At 42.9% G+C, this 26377-nt stretch overlaps 2 protein-coding genes across 3 annotated transcripts in view; one reads left to right on the top strand and one right to left on the bottom strand.

The window, feature by feature from the left end:
- Positions 1-367: 367 nt before the first annotated feature.
- On the top strand, positions 368-1418 carry LOC115151168 (leucine-rich repeat-containing protein 3-like). Its single transcript, XM_029695180.1, has 2 exons — positions 368-675; positions 848-1418. Exons 1-2 carry the CDS (start codon positions 368-370, stop codon positions 1416-1418), a joined length of 879 nt encoding a protein of 292 aa, XP_029551040.1.
- A 4716-nt stretch (positions 1419-6134) lies between these two features.
- LOC115150060 (collagen alpha-1(II) chain) overlaps positions 6135-26377 on the bottom strand; it is an 82885-nt gene continuing 62642 nt past the window's right edge. For both annotated transcript variants that reach the window (XM_029692965.1, XM_029692966.1), the window contains 19 exons: positions 21880-21987; positions 21551-21604; positions 20008-20061; positions 19732-19785; positions 19292-19345; positions 19036-19143; positions 18850-18903; positions 18720-18773; positions 17474-17635; positions 16245-16352; positions 15827-15934; positions 15385-15546; positions 14783-14944; positions 14043-14096; positions 13791-13898; positions 13181-13469; positions 12696-12883; positions 12063-12305; positions 6135-8367 (listed from right to left, as the gene is read on the bottom strand). In XM_029692965.1, the coding sequence (XP_029548825.1) occupies positions 8221-8367; positions 12063-12305; positions 12696-12883; positions 13181-13469; positions 13791-13898; positions 14043-14096; positions 14783-14944; positions 15385-15546; positions 15827-15934; positions 16245-16352; positions 17474-17635; positions 18720-18773; positions 18850-18903; positions 19036-19143; positions 19292-19345; positions 19732-19785; positions 20008-20061; positions 21551-21604; positions 21880-21987 (2271 nt within the window). In that variant the 3' untranslated portion in view covers positions 6135-8220. The remainder of the gene's footprint in view (positions 8368-12062; positions 12306-12695; positions 12884-13180; positions 13470-13790; positions 13899-14042; positions 14097-14782; positions 14945-15384; positions 15547-15826; positions 15935-16244; positions 16353-17473; positions 17636-18719; positions 18774-18849; positions 18904-19035; positions 19144-19291; positions 19346-19731; positions 19786-20007; positions 20062-21550; positions 21605-21879; positions 21988-26377) is intronic.

The following is a 26377-nucleotide window of genomic DNA, read 5'->3' as shown; positions in this document are numbered from 1 at the left end:
ATTGATATCTAGCTCCTGTTTTTTCCTGTCTTTCAGTGTTGTTTCCCTTCTCCAACCGTGGATGTGGGTGTACATGTACTGTGAGTCGTTTTTCCCTGTGGAGGTTCTTTCTGTGTGTTCGACTCACTGCGGCTGTGACCTGTGTTGTTTCCCTTCTCCACACGTGGATGTATTCTATAGTCTGTTCTCATCCCGTTTTCTGTTCTGTTCCATCAGGCTCAGCTGGCCCTGTCATCTCCCTCTGGATCTGGGGTTAGTCTGGGGCTATGGTGAGGCCATGTGCCCCAGCGGAAGGACTGGATGTCATGGTGGTGCACCAGGGAGAGGGATGGAGATTACTAGGAGAGAGGGTTCACAGGGGAAATGGATGGGGACAGGGGAGCGGAGAGAGAGAGGGCTGGAGCCGAGCCTGGGGAAAAGGCTGGGACCGAGCCTGGGTCGAGGCCTGCAGAGAGAGTTTGGAAGTTGGCTGTTCACCCTGCCTTTCCTGCTCCTTCTCCTCCTCCCCCCGGTGTTCCCCCAGTGCCCTGACAGCTGCCACTGTGTGTGGGAGAGCAACATGGTGCTGTGTACAGACGCTGGGCTCCGTGAGTTCCCCCAGGGCCTTCCTCCGGACACCGTCACACTACACCTGGAGAGAAACTACATCCGCTCGCTCCCCGAGGGGGCCTTCAGGCAAGGAAGATAACAGTTGTGTTTTAATATGATTTTTTATTCACCCTGCTCCGTTATTGTCTTTTATTAATTCATTAATTAATTCATTAAAATTCAAATCTCGCTCCCAGTTTGTCTTTAGTTCTGGGTAATTATGATGTTTCTGACACTTCCTCATGTTATATACCTTCAGGGAGCTGACCCACCTGAGGGAGCTGTATCTCTCCCACAACCACATCAACACCCTCTCCTCCGGGGCCCTGCGACACCTGAGCTCAGAGCTCCGTCTCCTGGACCTCTCCCACAACCTGTTACGCCAGGCCACCCGGGACGAGTTTGGTTCCACGCGGGCCAAAACGCGCCTCTACAGCAACCCGTGGCACTGCGACTGTACCCTGCAGGAGCTGATGGAGACGTTAAATCTAGAGCCGGAGACGGTCAACGGAATCGTGTGTGAGAGCTCAGTGAGGGGCTCCGGGGAGGGGAGTCGCTGGGAGGATCCAGGAGGGGCAGCGGAGCACTCCGGTCAACCCCTGGTTAAGCTGCTTAACTCTGGGGTGAACTTCTGTAGTCTCCAGAGGAAGACAACAGATGTAGCCATGCTGGTGACTATGTTCGTGTGGTTCTTTATGGTCATTGTTTATGTGGTCTACTACGTGAGACAGAACCAGGCTGAGACCAGAAGACATCTGGAGTATCTGAAGAGTTTGCCCAGTCCGAAGAAAACACCCACGGAGACAGACACGATAAGCACTGGTTTCTGAACTATTTATTTATTGCCCTCATTTAAGGCAAGTTATTGAGAACACATTATTTTTAACAAAAACAACCCGACCAAGAGAAGGCCCAAGAGAAGGCCCAAGGGAAGGCCCAAGAGAAGGCCTATGAGAAAGCCCAAGAGAAGGCGTAAGAGAAAGCCCAAGAAAAGGCCCAAGAGAAGGCCTATGAGAAGGCCTATGAGAAGGCCCAAGAGAAGGCCTATGAGAAGGCCCAAGAGAAGGCCCAAGAGACTGCATTCGGTTGCAACAATTTAGGGGCTTCTGTCTGTTGAGAAATCAATACATTGCACGTCTCTGTATTGGATTGGAGATGGTTGTACTTACAACTGTTAATTTAAAATGGACTCTCTATAACAACTCTGACTTGAATGAAATAATTACAACATTTTATTTTTGTAACTACTGTCTCACTGAACAAAATAATGTAAACGCAACATACAACGATTTTTAACATTTCACAGTTCATATAAGGAAATCAGTCAATTTCAATAAATAAATGACCCCCTAATCTATGGATTTCACATGACTGTTGGGGATAGATACTGTAAAAAAAAAAGTAGGGGCGTGGATCAGAAAACCTGTCAGTATCTGGTGTGACCACCATTTGCCTCATGCAGCATGACACATCTCCTTCGCATAGAGTTGATCAGGCTGTTGATTGTGGCCAGTGGAATGTTGTCCCACTCCTCTTCAATGGCTGTGCGAAGTTGCTGGATATTGGCAGGAACTAGAACACGCTGTCGTACACGTTGATCCAGAGCATCCCAAACGTGCTCAATGGGTGACATGTCTGGTGAGTATGCAGGCCATGGAAGAACTGGGACATTTTCAGCTTCCAGGAATTGTGTACAGATCCTTGCGACATGGGACCGTGCATTATAATGCTGAACCATAAGGTGATGGCGGCGGATGAATGGCACAACAATGGGCCTCAGGATCTTGTCATGGTATCTCTGTGCATTTAAATTGCCATTGATAAAATGCATTTGTGTTCGTTGTCCATAGCTTATGCCTGCCCATACCATACAGCCACCACGGGGCACTCTGTTCACAACGTTGTTATCAGCAAACCGCTCGCCCACAAGACGCCATACAAGTTGTCTGCCATCTACCCGGTACAGTTGAAACCGTGATTAATACGTGAAGAGAACACTTCTCCAGCGTGACAGTGGCCATCAAAGGTGAGCATTTGCCCACTGAAGTCGGTTACAACTCCAAACTGCAGTCAGGTCAAGACCCTGGTGAAAACGACAAGCATGCGGATGAGCTTCCCTGAAACGGTTTCTGACAGTTTGTGCAGAAGTTCTTTAGTTGTCTCAGACAATCTTGCAGGTGAAGAAGCTTTTTGTGCGTATGGAAATACGCTTTTGTGCGAATGGAACATTTCTGGGATCTTTTATTTTACATCATGAAACATGGGACCAACACTTCACATGTTGCGTTTCTATTTTGTTCAGTATACTTTCCAATACTTGAAATATATTTTTCATTTATTTTTTACAAATTACAAAAAAACACATCTTTAACAGTGTCCAAATGGAAAGACACAAAGAAGAAAGAAGGAGCGAAATAGCGAAACGATAACAAAAAGTAAATATTTATTGGCACCTTTCATCGTCATACTGGTGGCATTCATATTCCATTATACTGTTAACAGGGAAAACAGACCTTGACTTAATTCATTTTGAACGGCAGATAGCAGATCCTTACAAACCAGAAGCCTAATCAGAGGGTCTGTTTGTACTCTATCCATCCGGCTCAAAGGGTATGTGATGTTGATTCATATTCTGGATCATTAGAACTAGCTATTCTACTCCAGGCTTTGAAGGGCAGTGAAGGCCGTTTTAACCCTCAAGCTACAAGGTCAATGAGTCCCAACCAGCTAGTCATCCATATTCTCAATCCCCACAACATTGATTACTTCGTGCTGTTCTAAATTTACCCTGGCTCTATGAAGTGGGTGGCAAATCAGTTTCTGGTCATCAAGTACGCAGCAAGCAATCATTTCTAAATTGGCCGAGTGGGAGAGAGTAGAGTATGACGGCAGGGTATCAGCTGGCTCGGAAGCAGAGAGTAGAGTATGACGGCAGGGTATTAGCTGGCTCGGAAGCAGAGAGTAGAGTATGACGGCAGGGTATTAGCTGGCTCGGAAGCAGAGAGTAGAGTATGACGGCAGGGTATTAGCTGGCTCGGAAGCAGAGAGTAGAGTATGACGGTAGGGTATCAGCTGTCTCGGAAGCAGAGTAGAGTATGACGGCAGGGTATCAGCTGGCTCGGAAGCAGAGAGTAGAGTATGACGGCAGGGTATCAGCTGGCTCGGAAGCAGAGAGTAGAGTATGACGGCAGGGTATTAGCTGGCTCGGAAGCAGAGAGTAGAGTATGACGGCAGGGTATTAGCTGGCTCGGAAGCAGAGAGTAGAGTATGACGGCAGGGTATTAGCTGTCTCGGAAGCAGAGAGTAGAGTATGACGGCAGGGTATTAGCTGGCTCGGAAGCAGAGAGTAGAGTATGACGGCAGGGTATTAGCTGGCTCGGAAGCAGAGAGTAGAGTATGACGGCAGGGTATCAGCTGTCTCGGAAGCAGACAAATTAAATTAAGACCCGATTTAGAGTGGTTTAATAATTAACATGATCTTTGTCAAAAATTATCAGACGAATGAAACAAACATGGTTTTTCAGAACAGCTCGTTTCTGTGGATCCTAAATTGTCTTCTGAGTGCAATTTTAAAGCCTGTGTGTGGGGTTAAAGGGACACTTTGGGATTTTGACTTTGTCTACTACCCCAAAGTCAGATGAACTCGTGGATACCATTATTATCTCTGTGTGAAGTTTGAAGGAAGTTGATTAACTAGTGCTAGTGTAAATGCTAACTAGCGTTAGCGCAATGACTGGAAGCCTATGGGTATCTGCTAGCATGCTAGTAGATACCCATAGACTTCCAGTCATTGCTAGTAGATACCCATAGACTTACAGTCATTGCGCTAACGCGAGCTAGCATTGGCTCACTAAACTCCCTCTAACTTCCTTCATACTGGATGAAGAGACAGGAAATTGGTATCCACAAGTTCAATTGACTCTGTGGAAGTCAAGGGCCTCATTGCCAAATCCTGAAGTATCCCTTTAAAGTAATGGTCCTCTATTTTTCTCCTGGACTTTCCTATTTTGACTGAAGTGAGTTTAAGAGACAGTTGTCTTTGTGCACAGCGAGAGCAGGCCAATGTGACATGTGATGTAATGAGGCAAGTTTTTAGCCTCTCAAAGTTGGACATTCCTGTACCATATCGTTGTTATAGCGATCAGAATAGGATGTTAAGTGTCTCATGAACAAACTGGAGTACATGTTCACCAGCCCATCTGTAATGAGTTTCCTGTGAATATCAAAACATGATCGATATTTCTGTATTCCATTTGTCTCAGACACTGTGTAGCCACATGTTTGTTGCGAAACCCTATATTACTTTGTATTGCATGTGTGTATCGTTGTGGTATTCAGGGATCCATTCAAGTACAGTTTGTGGTGTTCAGAGATCCATTCTAGTACAGGTTGTGGTGTTCAGAGATCCATTCTAGTACAGGTTGTGGTGTTCAGAGATCCATTCTAGTATAGGTTGTGGTGTTCAGAGTTCCATTCTAGTACAGGTTGTGGTGTTCAGAGTTCCATTCTAGTATAGGTTGTGGTGTTCAGAGTTCTATTCTAGTACAGGTTGTGGTGTTCAGAGATCCATTCTAGTACAGGTTGTGGTGTTCAGAGTTCCATTCTAGTACAGTTTGTGGTGTTCAGAGATCCATTCTAGTACAGGTTGTGGTGTTCAGAGTTCCATTCTAGTACAGGTTGTGGGGAAACTGTGCATGGTCAAAACAAACTGTGAAAATTAACTAAGAAATGTATATTCATTTTGTGATAATTGAACAAATGACAAAACCTGTTCCTTTAAATGATAGCAGTGCTCGTTTAATTGACACCCCTGGTCCTTTAACTGATAGCACTGTCCCTTTAAATCAGGGGTGGGCAAACTTTTGGCTCAAGGGCCACACTGAGATTTCGAAATTCAACAGAGGGCCGCATATATTTTTTTTTTGTTTGTCCAAAAAAATGTGTGGCCCAGAAAAATATTTTATTTTAAAATATATCGTTCCATTATAATTTATGTAACTATATATATATGTCCATTATAATTTATATAATTATATAGTTCCATTATAATTTATGTAACTATATATAGGTCCATTATAATTTCTACATGCTTTCTGTCTGGTTTTTAGAAGTTCAACTGTGGCCTGGAGTGTTTATTGTTTTACCCAAAATAATAATTGACTCAAACCACCCGTTGTTTTCCCACTCCTGCTTTTAATGATAACCCTGCTCCTTTAATTGATATCACTGCACTATCATTAACTGTTCTGTAACTGTTTTGTGTCACAGGCTACAATGAATGTAGACCACAACCTGAGTGACAAAACGGATTCTGTGGTAATGCCAATAACCCAAACACAAGAACCAATCCTTTTGTGTCATTTTTACAAAGTTGTTTTATTTGTGATGTATTTTTGTTGATTTGTTTACCAGTTGTTCTTTATGTCAATAGTTATTAAAACAAAGATTACATCATAGATTTGGAAACCAATACATTAAATATTAAATGAACTTTAAAACCAAGTTTAGGAACAAAATGTATATAAAAAATGAAACAAACGTGTCTCTGTGTTAAGAGAACTGCTTCTACCTTTTATTGCTATGGTGAACAGTCAGGAAAGGAAATGAAATAAAAAGTACAGGATGACATAATAAACCCATACAGTTACTGATTATTGTGGTTGGCAATGTTTCCCATTCCTACTCTATCTACCATGCTTAAAAACGATCTGAAAATATTGCAAAACTATTTTACACATACAAAATAGTACATGATATGAACTTTCCACTTCCTCACTAAATTTAGCCTTTTCTCTCCAACAAATAAAACAAAAAGAAAATGGCGGCTCACCATCATCCACCTCTCCACTGTCTCTCCTTGTGTGTTCTGACTGCCACCCACCCCTCGATATGCATTTAGCCCAAACACACAGACCAAGGCAGAGTGCATACAGGACACAGGATCAAGATTTGGTATTGCTTCTATCTCTGGGAACATAATAGCAACAGAAAAGGTTTTAATCATACTTTCAGGGTACAGAAAAAAGACCTTCCCAGATGCACACTTTTCTCTGGAGCAATATGGGGATAAATAACAATTACCCCCCAAAAAATAAAATAACAAAACGACTTCAGTCTGTTACTTGTTTTTTCTTTTATTTCCAATTTACATGAATCAAAACTGTAACAAAAACAAAATCATGATCATCATATTTAATAATAATAGTAATGCTATCATTATTAACAATAATACTATTATTATTATTAAATAATACAAAATATACACACCCTCAAAAATAAAATGTCCCTCTGGCCTGGTCGTAGGTGGTTTTCCTCTGTGTGTAAAGGAGGTCTGGATTGTCTAGTAGTGATATCACTGTGAGAAAGAACTCACTCGAGTCTAACAGCCTTGCCCTGTTCCTGTTCCTACGGGGCGTGGCCAGGGCCAAGGTACTTCCTGCCAGGGTAGAGGGTATTTCCTGTGTGAGGGGAGAGTGGGGGCATATGGGACAAAGTGGAGTGGGATAGGTCAAGGGTTAAAGGCACCTTCTGGTGGTCTTCTCACAACATGGGGTCTCATGCACCAAAGATATGATCACCCAAGCTATGATCACCAAAGATATGATCACCCAAGCTGGATTTGTAAACTTGGATAACTTTGCTTAGTTGTTTCTTTCTTTTTTTAGCGTGAGGTAGCTTATAATATAATTAAAACAAAACAAAAAAAGTTTAGATCTGAGATTGAAATCCCGAATTGAACATGTCTCTAACAAAAATGATAGACACGGTTTATGTTTCATTGGGCAGCCAATGAGGGGGGTTGTGGTCAGGGGGAAGGGGCAGCGACATTTACCACTCTGAAAACAAATCTCAGCGTGAAATGTACTCTCTGAAAACTGTAGATATATGTATACACACACATATACATATATACACATTATAACCATGTCACTAATACATCAGTATCTGGTTGTTAAAGAATACAGACTGGTTTAACAGCAATAGCACCATTTGACTATATTATAATACACAGTAACTTCCTGATACACACTGGGGCGGCGGTTGGAACTAGGAACACCTGCACCTATCACACTGCTCCATTTTTGGTTTGCATTTGACATAATGTTTAGGGTGAGAAGGTATGGAATAGGAGAAAGAAAAGAGGAGATTGGGGAGGTGGGGAACTGATAGGTTATGTATGTTGTTGTGCGTGGGGCCTTTTTACAGGGTAACACACTCAGTCCTAACACACCTGGGACCTACACTTGAACAATAAATAAATAACACCAACTCGGCTCTCTTTCTGTCATTCTCTGACATGCTCCCCCTTTCTCTCCTTCTCCTCTTCCTTTGTTCCTTCTTGTTAGTGGGGAGGTGCTCCCAGGCTGGGGGGTGGAGTAGATGGGAGAATGGAGGGAGGGGTTGACGGAGGGAGACTGGAAGTCGATGAAATCACAGATGAATATTGCCGGTGCCATTCAGTGCAGATATCCTAGTTGGAAAAATCACTTTTTACTTTAAAAAAAAGTGACTTGATCTTTCTCTTTTCTCTCTTTCATTCATTTTGCTAGAAGTGTGTGTTCCTCTCTCTCTCTGTCTCTCTCATCTTTTCTGGGGTTTTTTCTCAGCTTTTCCTTTTTCATTCCTTTGTCTTTACAAGAAGCAGACTGCACCGACGTCGACTCCAAACTCTTGGTCCGCTCCTCCAATATCCATGGGAGCAATGTCCACGATGGGCAGCCGGCTGGTCTTCTGTGATCTGTAGTCAATCACTGTCTTGCCCCATGCTCCTGTGTGTTTCTGTGGACAGAGAGGCAGAGATGATATTGTTAGAGGACAGAGATGATATTGTTAGAGGATGATATTGTTAGAGGACAGAGATGATATTGTTAAAGGACAGAGATGATATTGTTAGAGGACAGAGATGATATTGTTAGAGGACAGAGATGATATTGTTAGAGGACAGAGATGATACTGTTAGAGGACAGAGATGATATTGTTAGAGGACAGAGATGATATTGTTAGAGGACAGGGCTGATATTGTTAGAGGACAGAGATGATATTGTTAGAGGACAGAGATTATATTGTTAGAGGACAGGGCTGATATTGTTAGAGGACAGAGATGATATTGTTAGAGGACAGAGATGATATTGTTAGAGGACAGAGATGATATTGTTAGAGGACAGAGATGATATTGTTAGAGGACAGAGATGATATTGTTAGAGGATGATATTGTTAGAGGACAGAGATGATATTGTTAGAGGATGATATTGTTAGAGGATGATATTGTTAGAGGACAGAGATGATATTGTTAGAGGACAGAGATGATATTGTTAGAGGACAGAGATGATATTGTTAGAGGATGATATTGTTAGAGGACAGAGATGATATTGTTAAAGGACAGAGATGATATTGTTAGAGGACAGAGATGATATTGTTAGAGGACAGAGATGATATTGTTAGAGGACAGAGATGATACTGTTAGAGGACAGAGATGATATTGTTAGAGGACAGAGATGATATTGTTAGAGGACAGAGATGATATTGTTAGAGGACAGGGCTGATATTGTTAGAGGACAGAGATGATATTGTTAGAGGACAGAGATTATATTGTTAGAGGACAGGGCTGATATTGTTAGAGGACAGAGATGATATTGTTAGAGGACAGAGATGATATTGTTAGAGGACAGAGATGATATTGTTAGAGGACAGAGATGATATTGTTAGAGGACAGAGATGATATTGTTAGAGGATGATATTGTTAGAGGACAGAGATGATATTGTTAGAGGATGATATTGTTAGAGGATGATATTGTTAGAGGACAGAGATGATATTGTTAGAGGACAGAGATGATATTGTTAGAGGACAGAGATGATATTGTTAGAGGACAGAGATTATATTGTTAGAGGACAGGGCTGATATTGTTAGAGGACAGAGATTATATTGTTAGAGGACAGGGTTGATATTGTTAGAGGACAGGGTTGATATTGTTAGAGGACAGGGCTGATACAGAGATGATATTGTTAGAGGAAAGAGATGATATTGTTAGAGGACAGAGATTATATTGTTAGAGGACAGAGATGATATTGTTAGAGGACAGGGCTGATATTGTTAGAGGACAGGGCTGATATTGTTAGAGGACAGAGATTATATTGTTAGAGGACAGGGCTGATATTGTTAGAGGACAGGGCTGATATTGTTAGAGGACAGAGATGATATTGTTAGAGGACAGGGCTGATATTGTTAGAGGACAGAGATTATATTGTTAGAGGACAGAGATGATATTGTTAGAGGACAGGGCTGATATTGTTAGAGGACAGAGATGATATTGTTAGAGGACAGGGCTGATATTGTCAGAGGACAGAGATTATATTGTTAGAGGACAGGGCTGATATTGTTAGAGGACAGGGCTGATATTGTTAGAGGACAGAGATTATATTGTTAGAGGACAGGGCTGATATTGTTAGAGGACAGGGCTGATACAGAGATGATATTGTTAGAGGACAGAGATGATATTGTTAGAGGACAGAGATGATATTGTTAGAGGACAGAGATGATATTGTTAGAGGATGATATTGTTAGAGGACAGGGCTGATATTGTTAGAGGACAGGGCTGATATTGTTAGAGGACAGAGATGATATTGTTAGAGGACAGGGCTGATATTGTTAGAGGACAGGGCTGATATTGTTAGAGGACAGAGATGATATTGTTAGAGGACAGAGATGATATTGTTAGAGGACAGAGATGATATTGTTAGAGGACAGAGATGATATTGTTAGAGGACAGAGATGATATTGTTAGAGGATGATATTGTTAGAGAATGATATTGTTAGAGGACAGAGATGATATTGTTAGAGGACAGAGATGATATTGTTAGAGGACAGAGCTGATATTGTTAGAGGACAGAGATTATATTGTTAGAGGACAGGGCTGATATTGTTAGAGGACAGAGATTATATTGTTAGAGGACAGGGCTGATATTGTTAGAGGACAGGGCTGATATTGTTAGAGGACAGGGCTGATACAGAGATGATATTGTTAGAGGAAAGAGATGATATTGTTAGAGGACAGAGATTATATTGTTAGAGGACAGAGATGATATTGTTAGAGGACAGGGCTGATATTGTTAAAGGACAGGGCTGATATTGTTAGAGGACAGAGATTATATTGTTAGAGGACAGGGCTGATATTGTTAGAGGACAGGGCTGATATTGTTAGAGGACAGAGATGATATTGTTAGAGGACAGGGCTGATATTGTTAGAGGACAGAGATGATATTGTTAGAGGACAGAGATGATATTGTTAGAGGACAGGGCTGATATTGTTAGAGGACAGAGATGATATTGTTAGAGGACAGGGCTGATATTGTTAGAGGACAGAGATTATATTGTTAGAGGACAGGGCTGATATTGTTAGAGGACAGGGCTGATATTGTTAGAGGACAGGGCTGATATTGTTAGAGGACAGAGATTATATTGTTAGAGGACAGGGCTGATATTGTTAGAGGACAGGGCTGATACAGAGATGATATTGTTAGAGGACAGAGATGATATTGTTAGAGGACAGAGATGATATTGTTAGAGGATGATATTGTTAGAGGACAGGGCTGATATTGTTAGAGGACAGAGATGATATTGTTAGAGGACAGGGCTGATATTGTTAGAGGACAGGGCTGATATTGTTAGAGGACAGGGCTGATATTGTTAGAGGACAGGGCTGATATTGTTAGAGGACAGAGATTATATTGTTAGAGGACAGAGATGATATTGTTAGAGGACAGAGATGATATTGTTAGAGGACAGAGATGATATTGTTAGAGGACAGGGCTGATATTGTTAGAGGACAGGGCTGATATTGTTAGAGGACAGGGCTGATATTATTAGAGGACAGAGATGATATTGTTAGAGGACAGGGCTGATATTGTTAGAGGACAGAGATGATATTGTTAGAGGACAGAGATGATATTGTTAGAGGACAGGGCTGATATTGTTAGAGGACAGGGCTGATATTGTTAGAGGACAGAGATGATATTGTTAGAGGACAGAGATGATATTGTTAGAGGACAGCAGACACTGACTGAATGGACATGTTTGTGACTATATGGGTCTGCCACACCAAATTTACAGCATTCACTGCCTCAAGAATGAATCCCACGAGACTGCAATGTTGAAGGAGTTTGTGTGTATGTATATGTGTGTGTGTGTGTGTATATGTATGTGTGTGTGTGTGTGTGTGTGTGTGTGTGTGTATATGTATGTGTGTGTGTGTATATGTATGTGTGTGTGTGTGTGTGTGTGTGTGTGTATATGTATGTGTGTGTGTGTATATATATATATGTATGTGTGTGTGTGTGTGTGTGTGTGTGTGTGTGTGTGTGTGTGTATGTGCGTGTGTGTGTGTATATGTGTGTGTGTGTGTGTGTATATGTATGTGTGTGTGTGTGTGTGTGTGTGTGTGTGTGTGTGTGTGTGTGTGTGTGTTTCGTCCTCTCACCGTGCAGCCGTCCTGCATGACGGTGTACGTGAAGCGGCTGTTTCCCTCGGCCCTGATCTCCACATCGTTGGAGCCCTGGAGCAGCACGGCCTTCTTCAGGTTACCCGTGGCCCCGTCCATGTAAGCCACACTGTTCTTGCAGTGGTAGGTGAGGTTCTGGCTAGCCTCGGTGGATAGCAGCCGCAGGAAGGTCATCTGGATGCTGGCCGTGTTGGCAGCCAGGCTGTCATCGCCATAGCTGAACTGTAGAGGGCGCGGAGAGAGAGCAGGGGAGACAGGAAGGTTAAATCCAGTACAATGATGTAGAATTATAACCATGTCTATAGTTAAAACTAGTGAAAGAGGAGGGGGAGACAGGGAGGTTAGGACCAATGTGATAATTATATACTGTATGATGTCTGGTTAAAACTACAACCAAAAATGTAGCAAACTTCTTCTGACTGGTGGCATCGATTGAGAATATAAAAAGGGAGATATGTGTAAGATTCAACCCTTTAAATTCACTGGCAGTTTTTTAAAAACTTAACCAAGGGCAGAGATTGAATCTGAGACTGAAGAGGGAATTTGTATTTTGTATTCATTATGATCAAAATCGTATAATGAGGATAGAAGAGCGATTGAATCGTGACTCACGTGGAATCCTCCGTTCATGGTCTCCCCGAACCAGACGTGTTTGGCAGCCTTGCTCTTGCTGGACCACCAGTTCTTCTTGGGGATGCTGGCAGGCTTGGGGTAGACGCAGGACTCTCCTGTCTCCATGTTACAGTAGACCTTGATGGCATCTATGGTGCAGCCCTGGTTAGGGTCGATCCAGTACTCTCCTGCAAACAGACGGAGGAGACAGGTCACATTCAATCAGTAGTACTTCCTATGTAACTATAATACACCTGGTCATATTTATTTTGTCTTTTGAACACTATAGAACCTTCCAGATTTCCTCGTGAGCACAGAGTTTTTCCCGATCTAATCAGTAGGGGTAGGAGTTTAACCTCACCACATCACCTGACCATACCAGGAGAAACTTTAGGACCCCAACTTTTCCTGGTCAAGTCATGTTGGTCTATAAAACTCTTGTCCCCTAACAAAGAGGCAATCTTCGCTCCTATCCCGTCACTCACCACTCTTCCAGTCAGGGTGGCACAGCTTCAGGTCTCTGCAAGTACGTGCAGGGTTCTTCTTGGAGCCCTCAGGGGAGCGGATGTTCTCAATCTGGTTGTTGAGAGACTTGAGTGTGGCGTCCACCTCGGCGTCGTGCGTCCTCAGGTTTCCGGAGGCCTGGTCGGCCCTCATGTACCTCAGGGGATCGGGGGATTTCTCAGGCTGAGACAGGCCAGCGAAGGCAGACATGTCGATACCAGGGCCGGGAGGACCAGGAGGACCAGGGGGTCCGGAGTTTCCAGGGGGACCCTGCGATACACAGATACCAAGATGCTAGACTACAAGGTACAGGTGATGTATTGCTACCAGCGCAGAGCCATAGGTATTACAGAGGAGGAAAAACACAGAGCAAAGAGGAGTTAAAGTACAGGTAGCATCAAGTGTTCATATGGCTGGCTGCCATCTCAAATGGCACCCTGCTCCCTAGGGCATTACTTTGACCAGAGCAAAGGGAGCGCACTGTATTGGAAATAGGGTGTCATTTGAGATTGGCACCAAGTCACCTACTGCTCTGTGAACTTTTGATGATCCTTAAGATACAGAAAGTTGAGAGATGAGAACGATACTCACAGAGGGACCAGTCTCTCCAGAGCGACCACGGGGTCCGGGAGGTCCGATGGGGCCGGGCATACCGTTGGAACCATCCTTTCCAGAGGGACCAACAGGTCCGGGGGGTCCCTAAACAGAACACGCGCAAGGATTCAGATGTACTGTTACTGTACACTACAGCTCTGCCTGCCATGCTCTTTGGTTGACAATGAATAAGACAGGTACCTCTCAAAACCCTGTGTTAGACTTTTTACTGCTTTTGTCTATACTCACTCTTGATCCACTTGGTCCGGCAGGTCCAGATGCACCCTGGTCTCCAGCTTGACCCTGTGGTGAGACACAAGTCAGACAATGTCTAGGATATACACAACTTCAGATAAAGGGTACAATGAGATGTTTAGGGTATAGAGAGAACGTGAGGTACAGGAAGATTAGGGGTACAGGAAGATTAGGGGAGCAGGAAGATTAGGGGTACAGGAAGATTAGGGGTACATGAAGATTAGGAGTACATGAAGATTAGGAGTACAGGAAGATTAGGGGTACAGGATGATTAGGGGTACAGGAAGATTAGGGGTATATGAAGATTAGGAGTACAGGAAGATTAGGGGTACAGGAAGATTAGTAGTGCAGGAAGATTAGGGGGTACATAAAGATTGGGGAGTACAGGAAGATTAGGGGTACAGGAAGATTAGGGGTACATGAAGATTAGGAGTACATGAAGATTAGGAGTACAGGAAGATTAGGGGTACAGGATGATTAGGGGTACAGGAAGATTAGGGGTATATGAAGATTAGGAGTACAGGAAGATTAGGGGTACAGGAAGATTAGTAGTGCAGGAAGATTAGGGGGTACAGGAAGATTAGGGGTACATAAAGATTGGGGAGTACAGGAAGATTAGGGGTTCAGGAAGATTAGAGGTACAGGAAGATTATGGGTGCAGGAAGATTAGGGGTACAGGAAGATTAGGGGTACAGGAAGATTTGGGGTGCAAGGAGATTAGGGGGGTTACTTACCGGAGGTCCAGGCAGACCCTGCAAACCAGTGAATCCTCTGTGTCCCTTCTGTCCTCTCTCACCACCCTCTCCAGCCTCACCCTTGTCTCCACGGGGTCCTTGGGGTCCAGCCATTCCTCTGGCTCCAGCAGGCCCGGAAGGTCCAGCTGGTCCTTGAGCTCCCTAGAGAAGAGCCAAGAGATGGACACAGGGTTAGGACGGGTTGCAATACATTAGTATCTGAGTAAACTCAATTACATGTCCGTTATATCAAAGAAAGTTAATGGATTAATGCATATATTAATATGCAAGTGGACTATCACATATCCAGTATATCCTGGAAATAGAAATGGACTGAAAAACTCAACTTCATGTCCTGGCGTCGTGTACTATAGGGGTTCTACGGGGTGTAAACGGTGGTGCCATGGGGATGTTGAGGGGTGTTATAGGGGTTCTACGGGGTGTAAACAGGGGTTCCATGGGGATGTTGAGGGGTGTTATAGGGGTTCTACAGGGTGTAAACAGGGGTTCCATGGGGATGTTGAGGAGTGTTATAGGGGTTCTACGGGGTGTAAACAGGGGTTCCATGGGATGTTGAAGGGTGTTATAGGGTGTATACTCACAGCCTCTCCCCTGTCTCCCTGCTTGCCGGTGGGGCCGACAGGGCCGGGGGAACCATTAGATCCTGGGGCGCCAGGAGCACCAGCAGGACCGGTGTTACCGCGGTCACCCTTGATTCCAGTGGCTCCATCTCTACCAGGGGGTCCATCAGAACCAGCGTTGCCCTGAGAGACAATTACACATGGTTTAATATCAGAAGCATCAAACGCATAATTAGTGATCCACTTAATCATGACAGTGAGTTAACGTACTGTACTGCAGGAATAGAGTTGACAATGAGAGGCCATATTGGGGACACTGTGCTGCATTGAATGGCACACTATTCCCTATATAGTGCACAACATTTGACCAGAGCCCTATGTGGACCCTGTTCCAAAGTTGTGAACTATAGAAGAAATAGGATGCCATTTCAGATACAACCCATGTTATGGGACAGACACTGACCTCTCTACCGGGCTCTCCAGCGGGTCCAGTCAGTCCAGGAGGCCCCACAGGGCCAGGGGGCCCACGGTCTCCGCTTCCACCAGGAGATCCTTGTTTACCAGGCTCACCCTGGGGAGATGAACACAGGCTAGTTGGAGGACCACCGGTAGGGGTTGACACTCATCTAATCAATAGTCATATTTCCACTGATCATTTTCTTCGAATATCCATCTATCCATTGTTATTTGAAATTGGGTGGGGTGGGTACAAGGCAATTGACTGTACAATATTATTTTGTAATGAATGAATAAATGATTGTCAAGTCGCCTTTAGCAACCCATAGTCTACTGTATAATAATTAATCAATCAATCATTTATTGATTAATCAATGTGTAAATTGATTCTAACTGTAATGTAATAGAATCTGTATGTGACTTACAGAGGGTCCTGGCAGGCCAGGGAAACCTCTCTCTCCACGCTGTCCTGGAAGACCAACAATACCACGCTGTCCAGCCAGACCTGAAGGACCTGAAGGCCCATCGGGACCCTGGGAGGATGAAGAGAGGAGGAGAAGAGGAGAGGAGGAAGACAGGAGGAGAGGAGGAAGACAGGAGGAGAGGAGGAAGACAGGAGAGGAGGAAGACAGGAGGAGAGGAGGAAGAGAGGAGGAGAGGAAGAAGGAGGAGATGAGGAAGTGAAGGGGAGAGGAGAGGATGAAGAGGAGGAAGAGGAGGCAGAGAGGAGGAAAGGAGCAAGTGAGGAGGAAGACAGGAAGTGAGGAAGAGGTGAGGAGGAAGACAGAAAGTGAGGAGGAGAGGAGGAAGTGAGGCAGAAGACAAGAAGTGAGGAGGAGAGGAGGAAGAGAGGGGGACAGTGTTATTATCAAGAATCTCAACAAAAAAACAAGAAAAAGTATTTTGTGTGCACTGTATCCTACTCTCCTCCACTTGTGTGATTCAGACCAGAGAGGAACAGTGTGTCTTATGTCTGTTCTTTGTGCTTGCCTATCTCATTTCAGTAACTCTCAGCTGTCAGTTCAGTGCTACTCAGGGGCAAATTGTAGGTGTGTAAGTGCAGAGTAAAAGCCTTGGCCTCTCTGCCATCATGTCTCTGTCCAGGGGAAGCCTACAGGTGCTATTAAGGTCCTGGCAGACAGCAGTGTGGTTAGTCTGGTTATTGGGTCAGTGATGAACACACACTTACAGCTATGTGTTATGATGGGGATGAGGGAGTAATGTTGTTGTCCGTTATAATGGGCCTTTCTTTCATTCCCTGGACTAATGTCCATGCCCATGGGTTGGAAGTAAACAAGAGGAGACTTTTTTGGAAATAAAGCCAGTCTGGTTTTATAGCTGCAAAACTTCAGATGTATTTCAGTGTTAACTTGGGTAATGAGGCTGTGTGGGGGCTTTGTCTGTAACGTCACAATCTGTGGGAGTGCAGTGGACTAAATCACTTGTAAATGTTGAATAAAGCATAAAGCCTGCAGGACCTTTAGTTGAGGATGGTTTTGATGAAAGGTGAATTTACTGGGGACAGATAATTCAGCTTGTATTACCCCCTTTTCCTTAGTGGGGTGCTGGGCTGAATGAGAGTTATCAAGCCGTCCACTATTCCCCGGCTTGGTGCTTGGAGGACGGTACTGTAGTGATAAACAGGTGAACTTACAGGGGGACCATCCTCTCCAGCATCTCCCTTCTCTCCAGGGGCTCCAGCGGCTCCACGCAGCCCAGCATCTCCCTGCCTGCCTGGGGGTCCACCGTCTCCACGCACACCCTTAGGACCATCTTTACCAGCAGGGCCAGAGGGACCTGCAGCACCAGGGTTACCCTACAGAGAGACACATCAATCAATCATTCAACAAATCAACCAATCAATCAACCAATCAACACTCAATCAATGAAACATCAATCAACCAATCAACCAAACAATAACCAATCAACCAATCATAAAAACACAAAATAAAAGACAGACAGACAGAGAGGAGACAGAAAGAGACAGGAGCAGATCAATACTCTGTAGAATAACAACCATTCAGACTGAAACTGCCCATAGACTGACAAGAGCAGGTCACAACCATTCAGACTGAAACTGACCACAGACTGACAGGAGCAGGTCACAACCATTCAGACTGAAACTGCCCATAGACTGACAAGAGCAGGTCACAACCATTCAGACTGAAACTGCCCACAGACAGACAAGAGCAGGTCACAACCATTCAGACTGAAACTGCCCACAGACAGACAAGAGCAGGTCACAACCATTCAGACTGAAACTGCCCACAGACAGACAAGAGCAGGTCACAACCATTCAGACTGAAACTGCCCACAGACAGACAAGAGCAGGTCACAACCATTCAGACTGAAACTGCCCACAGACAGACAAGAGCAGGTCACAGCCATTCAGACTGAAACTGCCCACAGACAGACAAGAGCAGGTCACAACCATTCAGACTGAAACTGCCCATAGACAGACAAGAGCAGGTCACAACCATTCAGACTGAAACTGCCCATAGACTGACAGGAGCAGGTCAATACTCTGTAGAATAACATCCATTCAGACTGAAACACACTATAGTGCTGATGAGTGACTCTGTGCCCGTCTGGTTATAGATCAAAAGGTCAGTACTCATTACACCTTCTGAATGACCATAAAAGTCAGAAAAGCATTACACCTGCTTGTACTGAAATATATCAGAAAACAATTGGAAAAACCTGGAATGACATAAAAGAGCTCATTCATTTTGGAAAATGTTAACCAACACTGTTAAACCCACATTAAAACAATTCCTTTTCTATTCCAGTCAAATCCAACACTTTTTACTAAATGACCAGTGTAACGAATCAGTATGATTCATTCTTCAATGCCCAGGTAGGGTGACAGAGTTGTGTTGCTGACAGGTGGTTGTACTTACATTGGGACCAGGGGGCCCGACTCTGCCGGCAGCTCCAGGGAAACCAGTGGCACCCTGTTCGAGAGATAGAGGAAACATTAGAAACAATACAAAGCAGAAATTAAATATACAACATGAGATGTGTACTTACAGAGGGTCCCTGAGCACCGCGAGCACCTTTAGGTCCAAAAACGCCAGTAGGTCCCTGGAATGAAGGAAATTGATAGTCAGTTTTATGAAGAAATGTGAAGCAAGTAACTCCATCTGAATATTTCGTAAAAAAAATAACTACTCTATATTTTTTCCTTTCAGTACAAAGTGAGTTATTGAAACGTACGGAAGGTCCAGGAGCTCCGGAGGGTCCCTGTGGTCCAGGGGCACCAGCGTCTCCCTTCTGTCCACCCTCTCCCTGCTCTCCCTTGACTCCGGGCTGACCATCAGATCCCTGGGGTGGGATACGGGGGAAAAGACTGCTCAGATAGCTGTTTGCTTCAACATACAACAAGCAGCTGGAGTTGGTCCTGGGCTGTTGATGGTAACACTGATAGTGAGAGAAAGTGCACGGACAGTACTGTCCTTGGGGTGGTACTTACAGGAGGCCCAGCGAAGCCAGCAGGCCCGGGAGGCCCAGTCTCACCCCTGTCACCCTGTTAGGAGAGAAGAGGACAGAGAGGTCAAGTTGAGCATCAATGACTTCCCTTGACATTTCCTTGTTCAAACAAGCATCATGTACTGCATCAAGTTCTGTGTTCACTTCATTGTTGATTCTGAGAGGTGGAGAGCATTAAAGGAAACAGCATTGCGAGTGAATGTAATTCTCGCCTCTGGATCAATACAGTAGCCTAGAGATGGCAGTAATCAGATGGCAGTATTCCGATAGCAGTAAGGCCCTAATCAGGTAGCTTAGGAAAAGGGAAAACATAGGGAAAACATATTTCTGATGTAAGTACTATCTTATCCTAACTGTGTGTGTGTGTGTGTGTGTGTGTGTGTGTGTGTGTGTGTGGTGTGTGCGTGTGTCTGTGGTACTTACAGGAGCACCTCGGGCACCAGCAGCACCGGAAGGTCCAGAGGGACCAGATTCACCCTATAGGAGGAAACACAGAGGTCAGAGGTCAGTCACAGAGGTCAATCACACATCATACAGATATCACACCTTATATGGACTGTTTTATAATACCTAGGGGACACAGTAACCTCATTACAGGTGATATGGCTGTATGTGTATTTTTCTGATGTATCTAATACAAACATTTATTTAATCAATTAACCAATTAACTAGTACACAAGTTAAAAGATAAACACAGACCTTCTCTCCATTGGGACCAGCTGGGCCAGGAGGACCAATTGGACCAGTCAAACCCTAGACCACATAGAGAAAGAGAGGGAATAGAAGAGTAACAAAGAGAAGGTTCAGTATAGCTCTCCTTCTGCTGTTAATGTCCATGAACAATTTAACATGTGTATAGCTCTCCTTCTGCTGTTAATGTCCATGAACAATTTAACATGTGTATAGCTCTCCTTCTGCTGTTAATGTCCATGAACAATTTAACATGTGTATAGCTCTCCTTCTGCTGTTAATGTCCATGAACAATTTAACGTGTGTATAGCTCTCCTTCTGCTGTTAATGTCCATGAACTATTTAACATGTGTATAGCTCTCCTTCTGCTGTTAATGTCCATGAACAATTTAACATGTGTATAGCTCTCCTTCTGCTGTTAATGTCCATGAACTATTGTATAGCTCTCCTTCTGCTGTTAATGTCCATGAACAATTGAACATGTGTATAGCTCTCCTTCTGCTGTTAATGTCCATGAACAATTTAACATGTGTATAGCTCTCCTTCTGCTGTTAATGTCCATGAACTATTTAACATGTGTATAGCTCTCCTTCTGCTGTTAATGTCCATGAACAATTTAACATGTGTATAGCTCTCCTTCTGCTGTTAATGTCCATGAACAATTTAACATGTGTATAGCTCTCCTTCTGCTGTTAATGTCCATGAACAATTTAACATGTGTATAGCTCTCCTTCTGCTGTTAATGTCCATGAACAATTTAACATGTGTATAGCTCTCCTTCTGCTGTTAATGTCCATGAACTATTTAACATGTGTATAGCTCTCCTTCTGCTGTTAATGTCCATGAACAATTTAACATGTGTATAGCTCTCCTTCTGCTGTTAATGTCCATGAACAATTTAACATGTGTATAGCTCTCCTTCTGCTGTTAATGTCCATGAACAATTTAACATGTGTATAGCTCTCCTTCTGCTGTTAATGTCCATGAACTATTTAACATGTGTATAGCTCTCCTTCTGCTGTTAATGTCCATGAACAATTTAACATGTGTATAGCTCTCCTTCTGCTGTTAATGTCCATGAACAATTTAACATGTGTATAGCTCTCCTTCTGCTGTTAATGTCCATGAACAATTTAACATGTGTATAGCTCTCCTTCTGCTGTTAATGTCCATGAACAATTTAACATGTGTATAGCTCTCCTTCTGCTGTTAATGTCCATGAACTATTTAACATGTGTATAGCTCTCCTTCTGCTGTTAATGTCCATGAACAATTTAACATGTGAGTGTATACATGATTGCTGAACGAATATTTAAATATGTTGAATGTTAAACAGTAGTGTTGTCATCTTCAATGTGTTGGATATTAAACGGTAGACTGGTTGATGTTATCAATGTGTTGGATATTAAACGTTAGACTGGTTGATGTTATCAATGTGTTGGATATTAAACGGTAGACTGGTTGATGTTATCAATGTGTTGGATATTAAACGGTAGAGTGGTTGATGTTATAAGGCTGGGGGATATAGTGGATGATGATGATGGTCACTCACTCTTGAACCGTCTTTGCCAGAAGCACCCTCAGGTCCCTTCTCTCCGTTGTCACCCTGTGGGACACAAACACAGTTATATTGGACTACATTATGATTAAAGGCATAGGGTAGGTTAACACATTATGAAATCACAACATCAATGACAATGTACTGTAAATAGAACTATATCGTTTGTTGCCACTCCACATCATTACTGCTGTGCTGTGTTGCTTTCCTCCAGTGGATCTTGTTGCAAAGTTCATGGCTAGTGATCCCTTTCATGGCTTAGTACGATTACCATGACTATGACTAGAACTAATGTTAAGATGCTTCTTTCAAGTGCCACTCACTCTGTCTCCCTTAGGTCCGGGGATGCCTGAGGCTCCTCTCTCTCCGGGCATACCTTGCAGACCAGGAGGTCCCTGGGCACCCGATGCACCACCTGGTCCGATCGCGCCCTACAACACAAGACACACAACAGCTACTGTCAGGAACTGAATACAGAACTAATAGCAACTCAGCAACTGGTAGAGGTTTTGATGGAAAACAACAGTAACACCCTGTGGAGTAGAACTGAAGAGATCTGAATAGAACAGAACAGAACAGAATAGAACAGAACTGAATAGAAATGAATAGAACTGAATAGAACAGACTAGAACAGAATAGAGATGAATAGAATAGAACAGAACTGAATAGAACAGAATAGAATAGAGATGAATAGAACAGAACTGAATAGAACAGAATAGAACAGAACTGAATAGAACTGAACTGAATAGAACAGAATAAAATAAAATAGAATAGAACCGAAGAGAACAGAATAGAACAGAATAGAACAGAATAGAACAGAATAGAACAGAATAGAACAGAATAGAATTGAAGAAAACTGAATAGAACTGAATAGAACAGAATATAATTGAAGAAAACTGAATAGAACTGAATAGAACAGAACAAAACAAAACTGAAAAACATTTCACAGAAGCTCAATCCCCACAATGAGGAAACTGGCCTGTTCACAGTGATATTATTAATCAAAAGAAACCATATCAAATGCAAGGTGAACACTACCGAGTAGATAACTAGCTGAAAAGTATTTCCCAGCTTTGGCCACTGGGTATCAGCAGCACCTTCATTAAAGGTTTTAATTTTTCATCAGGACCTTCATTAAAAGCTTTAATTTTCAGTTTCCTTCGAGATATTGGGTGGTTTGAGAATATATATTTGAGAATGATCTGAGGACTAAATGAAGTTGTCCATTGCAACATGCATGCTCAAATGATGTATTTCGGAAGTTTATTTAGCAGGGACATTGTACAACAAAACCATAAGTCTCAGAGCACTGAGAAAACATTTGTCGCACCAGATTTAGCTAAAAGCTCATTTCCATCTGTAGTCCCTAAAACATCTAGACATAGGTGAACATCTAGATATGGAAACATTATATACATCTAGACATGGAAACATTATATACATCTAGACATAGGTGAACATCTAGACATGGAAACATTATTTACATCTAGACATGGAAACATTATATACATCTAGACATGGAAACATTATATACATCTAGACATGGAAACATTATTTACATCTAGACATGGAAACATTATATACATCTAGACATGGAAACATTATATACATCTAGACATGGAAACATTATATACATCTAGACATAGGTGAACATCTAGACATGGAAACATTATTTACATCTAGACATAGGTTAACATCTAGACATGGAAACATTATATACAGTGCCTTGCGAAAGTATTCGGCCCCCTTGAACTTTTCAACCTTTTGCCACATGTCAGGCTTCAAACATAAAGATATAAAACTGTAATTTTTTGTGAAGAATCAACAACAAGTGGGACACAATTATGAAGTGGAACAAAATTTATTGGATATTTCAAACTTTTTTAACAAATAAAAAACTGAAAAGTTGGCCGTGCAAAATTATTCAGCCCCTTTACTTTCAGTGCAGCAAACTCTCTCCAGAAGTTCAGTGAGGATCTCTGAATGATCCAATGTTGACCTAAATGACTAATGATGATAAATAGAATCCACCTGTGTGTAATCAAGTCTCCGTATAAATGCACCTGCTCTGTGATAGTCTCAGAGGTCCGTTTAAAGCGCAGAGAGCATCGTGAAGAACAAGGAACACACCAGGCAGGTCCGAGATACTGTTGTGGAGAAGTTTAAAGCCGGATTTGGATACAAAAAGATTTCCCAAGCTTTAAACATCCCAAGGAGCACTGTGCAAGCGATAATATTGAAATGGAAGGAGTATCAGACCACTGCAAATCTACGAAGACCCGGCCGTCCCTCTAAACTTTCAGCTCATACAAGGAGAAGACCGATCAGAGATGCAGCCAAGAGGCCCATGATCACTCTGGATGAACTGCAGAGATCTACAGCTGAGGTGGGAGACTCTGTCCATAGGACAACAATCAGTCGTATACTGCACAAATCTGGCCTTTATGGAAGAGTGGCAAGAAGAAAGCCATTTCTTAAAGATATCCATAAAAAGTGTTGTTTAAAGTTTGCCACTAGCCACCTGGGAGACACACCAAACATGTGGAAGAAGGTGCTCTGGTCAGATGAAACCAAAATCGAACTTTTTGGCAACAATGCAAAACGTTATGTTTGGCGTAAAAGCAACACAGCTCATCACCCTGAACACACCATCCCCACTGTCAAACATGGTGGTGGCAGCATCATGGTTTGGGCCTGCTTTTCTTCAGCAGGGGCAGGGAAGATGGTTAAAATTGATGGGAAGATGGATGGAGCCAAATACAGGACCATTCTGGAAGAAAACCTGATGGAGTCTGCAAAAGACCTTTGACTGGGACGGAGATTTGTCTTCCAACAAGACAATGATCCAAAACATAAAGCAAAATCTACATTTACATTTACGTCATTTAGCAGACGCTCTTATCCAGAGCGACTTACAGTAGTGAATGCATACATTTCATACATTTTTTTTTCTTTTTTTCCCTGTGCTGGCCCCCCGTGGGAACCGAACCCACAACCCTGGTGTGGCAAACACCATGCTCTACCAACTGAGCTACAGGGAAGGCTGTATGGTAATAAAATGGTTCACAAATAAACATATCCAGGTGTTAGAATGGCCAAGTCAAAGTCCAGACCTGAATCCAATCGAGAATCTGTGGAAAGAACTGAAAACTGCTGTTCACAAACGCTCTCCATCCAACCTCACTGAGCTCGAGCTGTTTTGCAAGGAGGAATGGGCAAAAATGTCAGTCTCTCGATGTGCAAAACTGATAGAGACATACCCCAAGCGACTTACAGCTGTAATCGCAGCAAAAGGTGGCGCTACAAAGTATTAACTTAAGGGGGCTGAATAATTTTGCACGGCTAATTTTTCCGTTTTTTATTTGTTAAAAAAGTTTGAAATATCCAATAAATTTCGTTCCACTTCATGATTGTGTCCCACTTGTTGTTGATTCGTCACAAAAAATTACAGTTTTATATCTTTATGTTTGAAGCCTGAAATGTGGCAAAAGGTCGAAAAGTTCAAGGGAGCCGAATACTTTCGCAAGGCACTGTACATCTAGACATAGGTTAACATCTAGACATGGAAAAATTATATACAGCTAGACATAGGTTAACATCTAGACATGGAAACATAATATACATCGAGACATGGAAAAATTGTATACATCTAGACATGGAAACATTATATATCTTTAGTTTTTTGGCAATTTCTCGCATGGAATAGCCTTCATTTCTCAGAACAAGAATAGACTGATGAGTTTCAGAAGAATTAGCTAACACAACGTGCCATTGGAACACAGGAGTGATGGTTGCTGATAATGGACCTCTGTACACCTATGTAGTTATTCCATAAGAAATCTGCTGTTTCCGGCTACAATAGTTATTTACAACATTAACAATATCTATACTGTGATTTCTGATCAAATTAGATTTTCTTTCAAAAACAAGAACATTTCTAAGTGACCTCAAACTTTTGAATGGTAGTGTAGGTGAACATAGAAGTCAAGACATTGCCGATATAAACACATTTCTATTGGATAGAACGTGTAATAGTCTTATAAAAATACATCAGCCACATCAAGACACAGCTCCTGTACAGTATCTGAAATGAATTCAAACAGTATCTGAACTCAGGTCTGAGCTGTTTATAGAGTTTACGTTGTTTGTCTCTCGCTTCTGTATTACGCTGACTTTGTTGTCTGGTAGCTCATTCTCATAAACGTTCTCTAAGTTTGTTTTCGGCCAATTTGCCAAATGTACCTGCTGCGTTTAGCTCGAAGAGGAATGCTGTGTTTGTTCTCTCCTGCTGGGACTGCTGCCTCTCTGAATCCCCAGTTATATTCATCTGGATGTTCATCCCTCCTCCTCCTCCTCCTCCTCCTCCTCCTCACTCCTATCATTATCTTTAATCCCAGCCTCTATCTATCCTTTCCTCCTTGGCTGACAGTCAGAGGGGATCTGAACTGAAATGGCCTGGAAGGCAAGCAGACAGGTTCTTTCACCCCCTAGTCTCCTCAAATCTGCTCCAAGTCTGTTCCTTTCATTATCAGTATTGAGAATGAAAAGTTGCATTGAGCCGTGGTTGACGGACAACGGAAATATCTGTGAATGTGGCGCGTTTCCTTTAATATGATAACCGCAAATCCCTTCTTCTATGTAGTGAAAAGGCTGTGTAGAATTTTCCCTTGGTGGTAACGAGATGGTATAGCTAGCATGCTTTAAACAGATACTGTGCAGGATCAGGATGGGACTGTGCATTATGGTAACGAGTCCGTCTCATATCTCAAAGACTATATGTTTTTCTGTGGGATATGGTGGAACCAAACAAGTGTCCTGACT

The sequence above is a fragment of the Salmo trutta genome, chromosome 16 (assembly GCF_901001165.1).
Source record: "Salmo trutta chromosome 16, fSalTru1.1, whole genome shotgun sequence".
NCBI lineage: Eukaryota > Metazoa > Chordata > Actinopteri > Salmoniformes > Salmonidae > Salmo > Salmo trutta.
The sequence above is the reverse complement of the archived record's forward strand: the minus strand, read 5'-3'. Positions and strand labels throughout refer to the sequence as shown.

What these genes read in the sequence shown, in the direction of transcription:
- LOC115151168 (XM_029695180.1), top strand. Translation starts at nt 368, where the DNA reads ATGGGGACAGGGGAGCGGAGAGAGAGAGGGCTGGAGCCGAGCCTGGGG. An exon ending in CTCCCCGAGGGGGCCTTCAG is followed by an intron (nt 676 to 847) that starts GCAAGGAAGATA and finishes ATATACCTTCAG; the next exon opens with GGAGCTGACCCACCTGAGGG.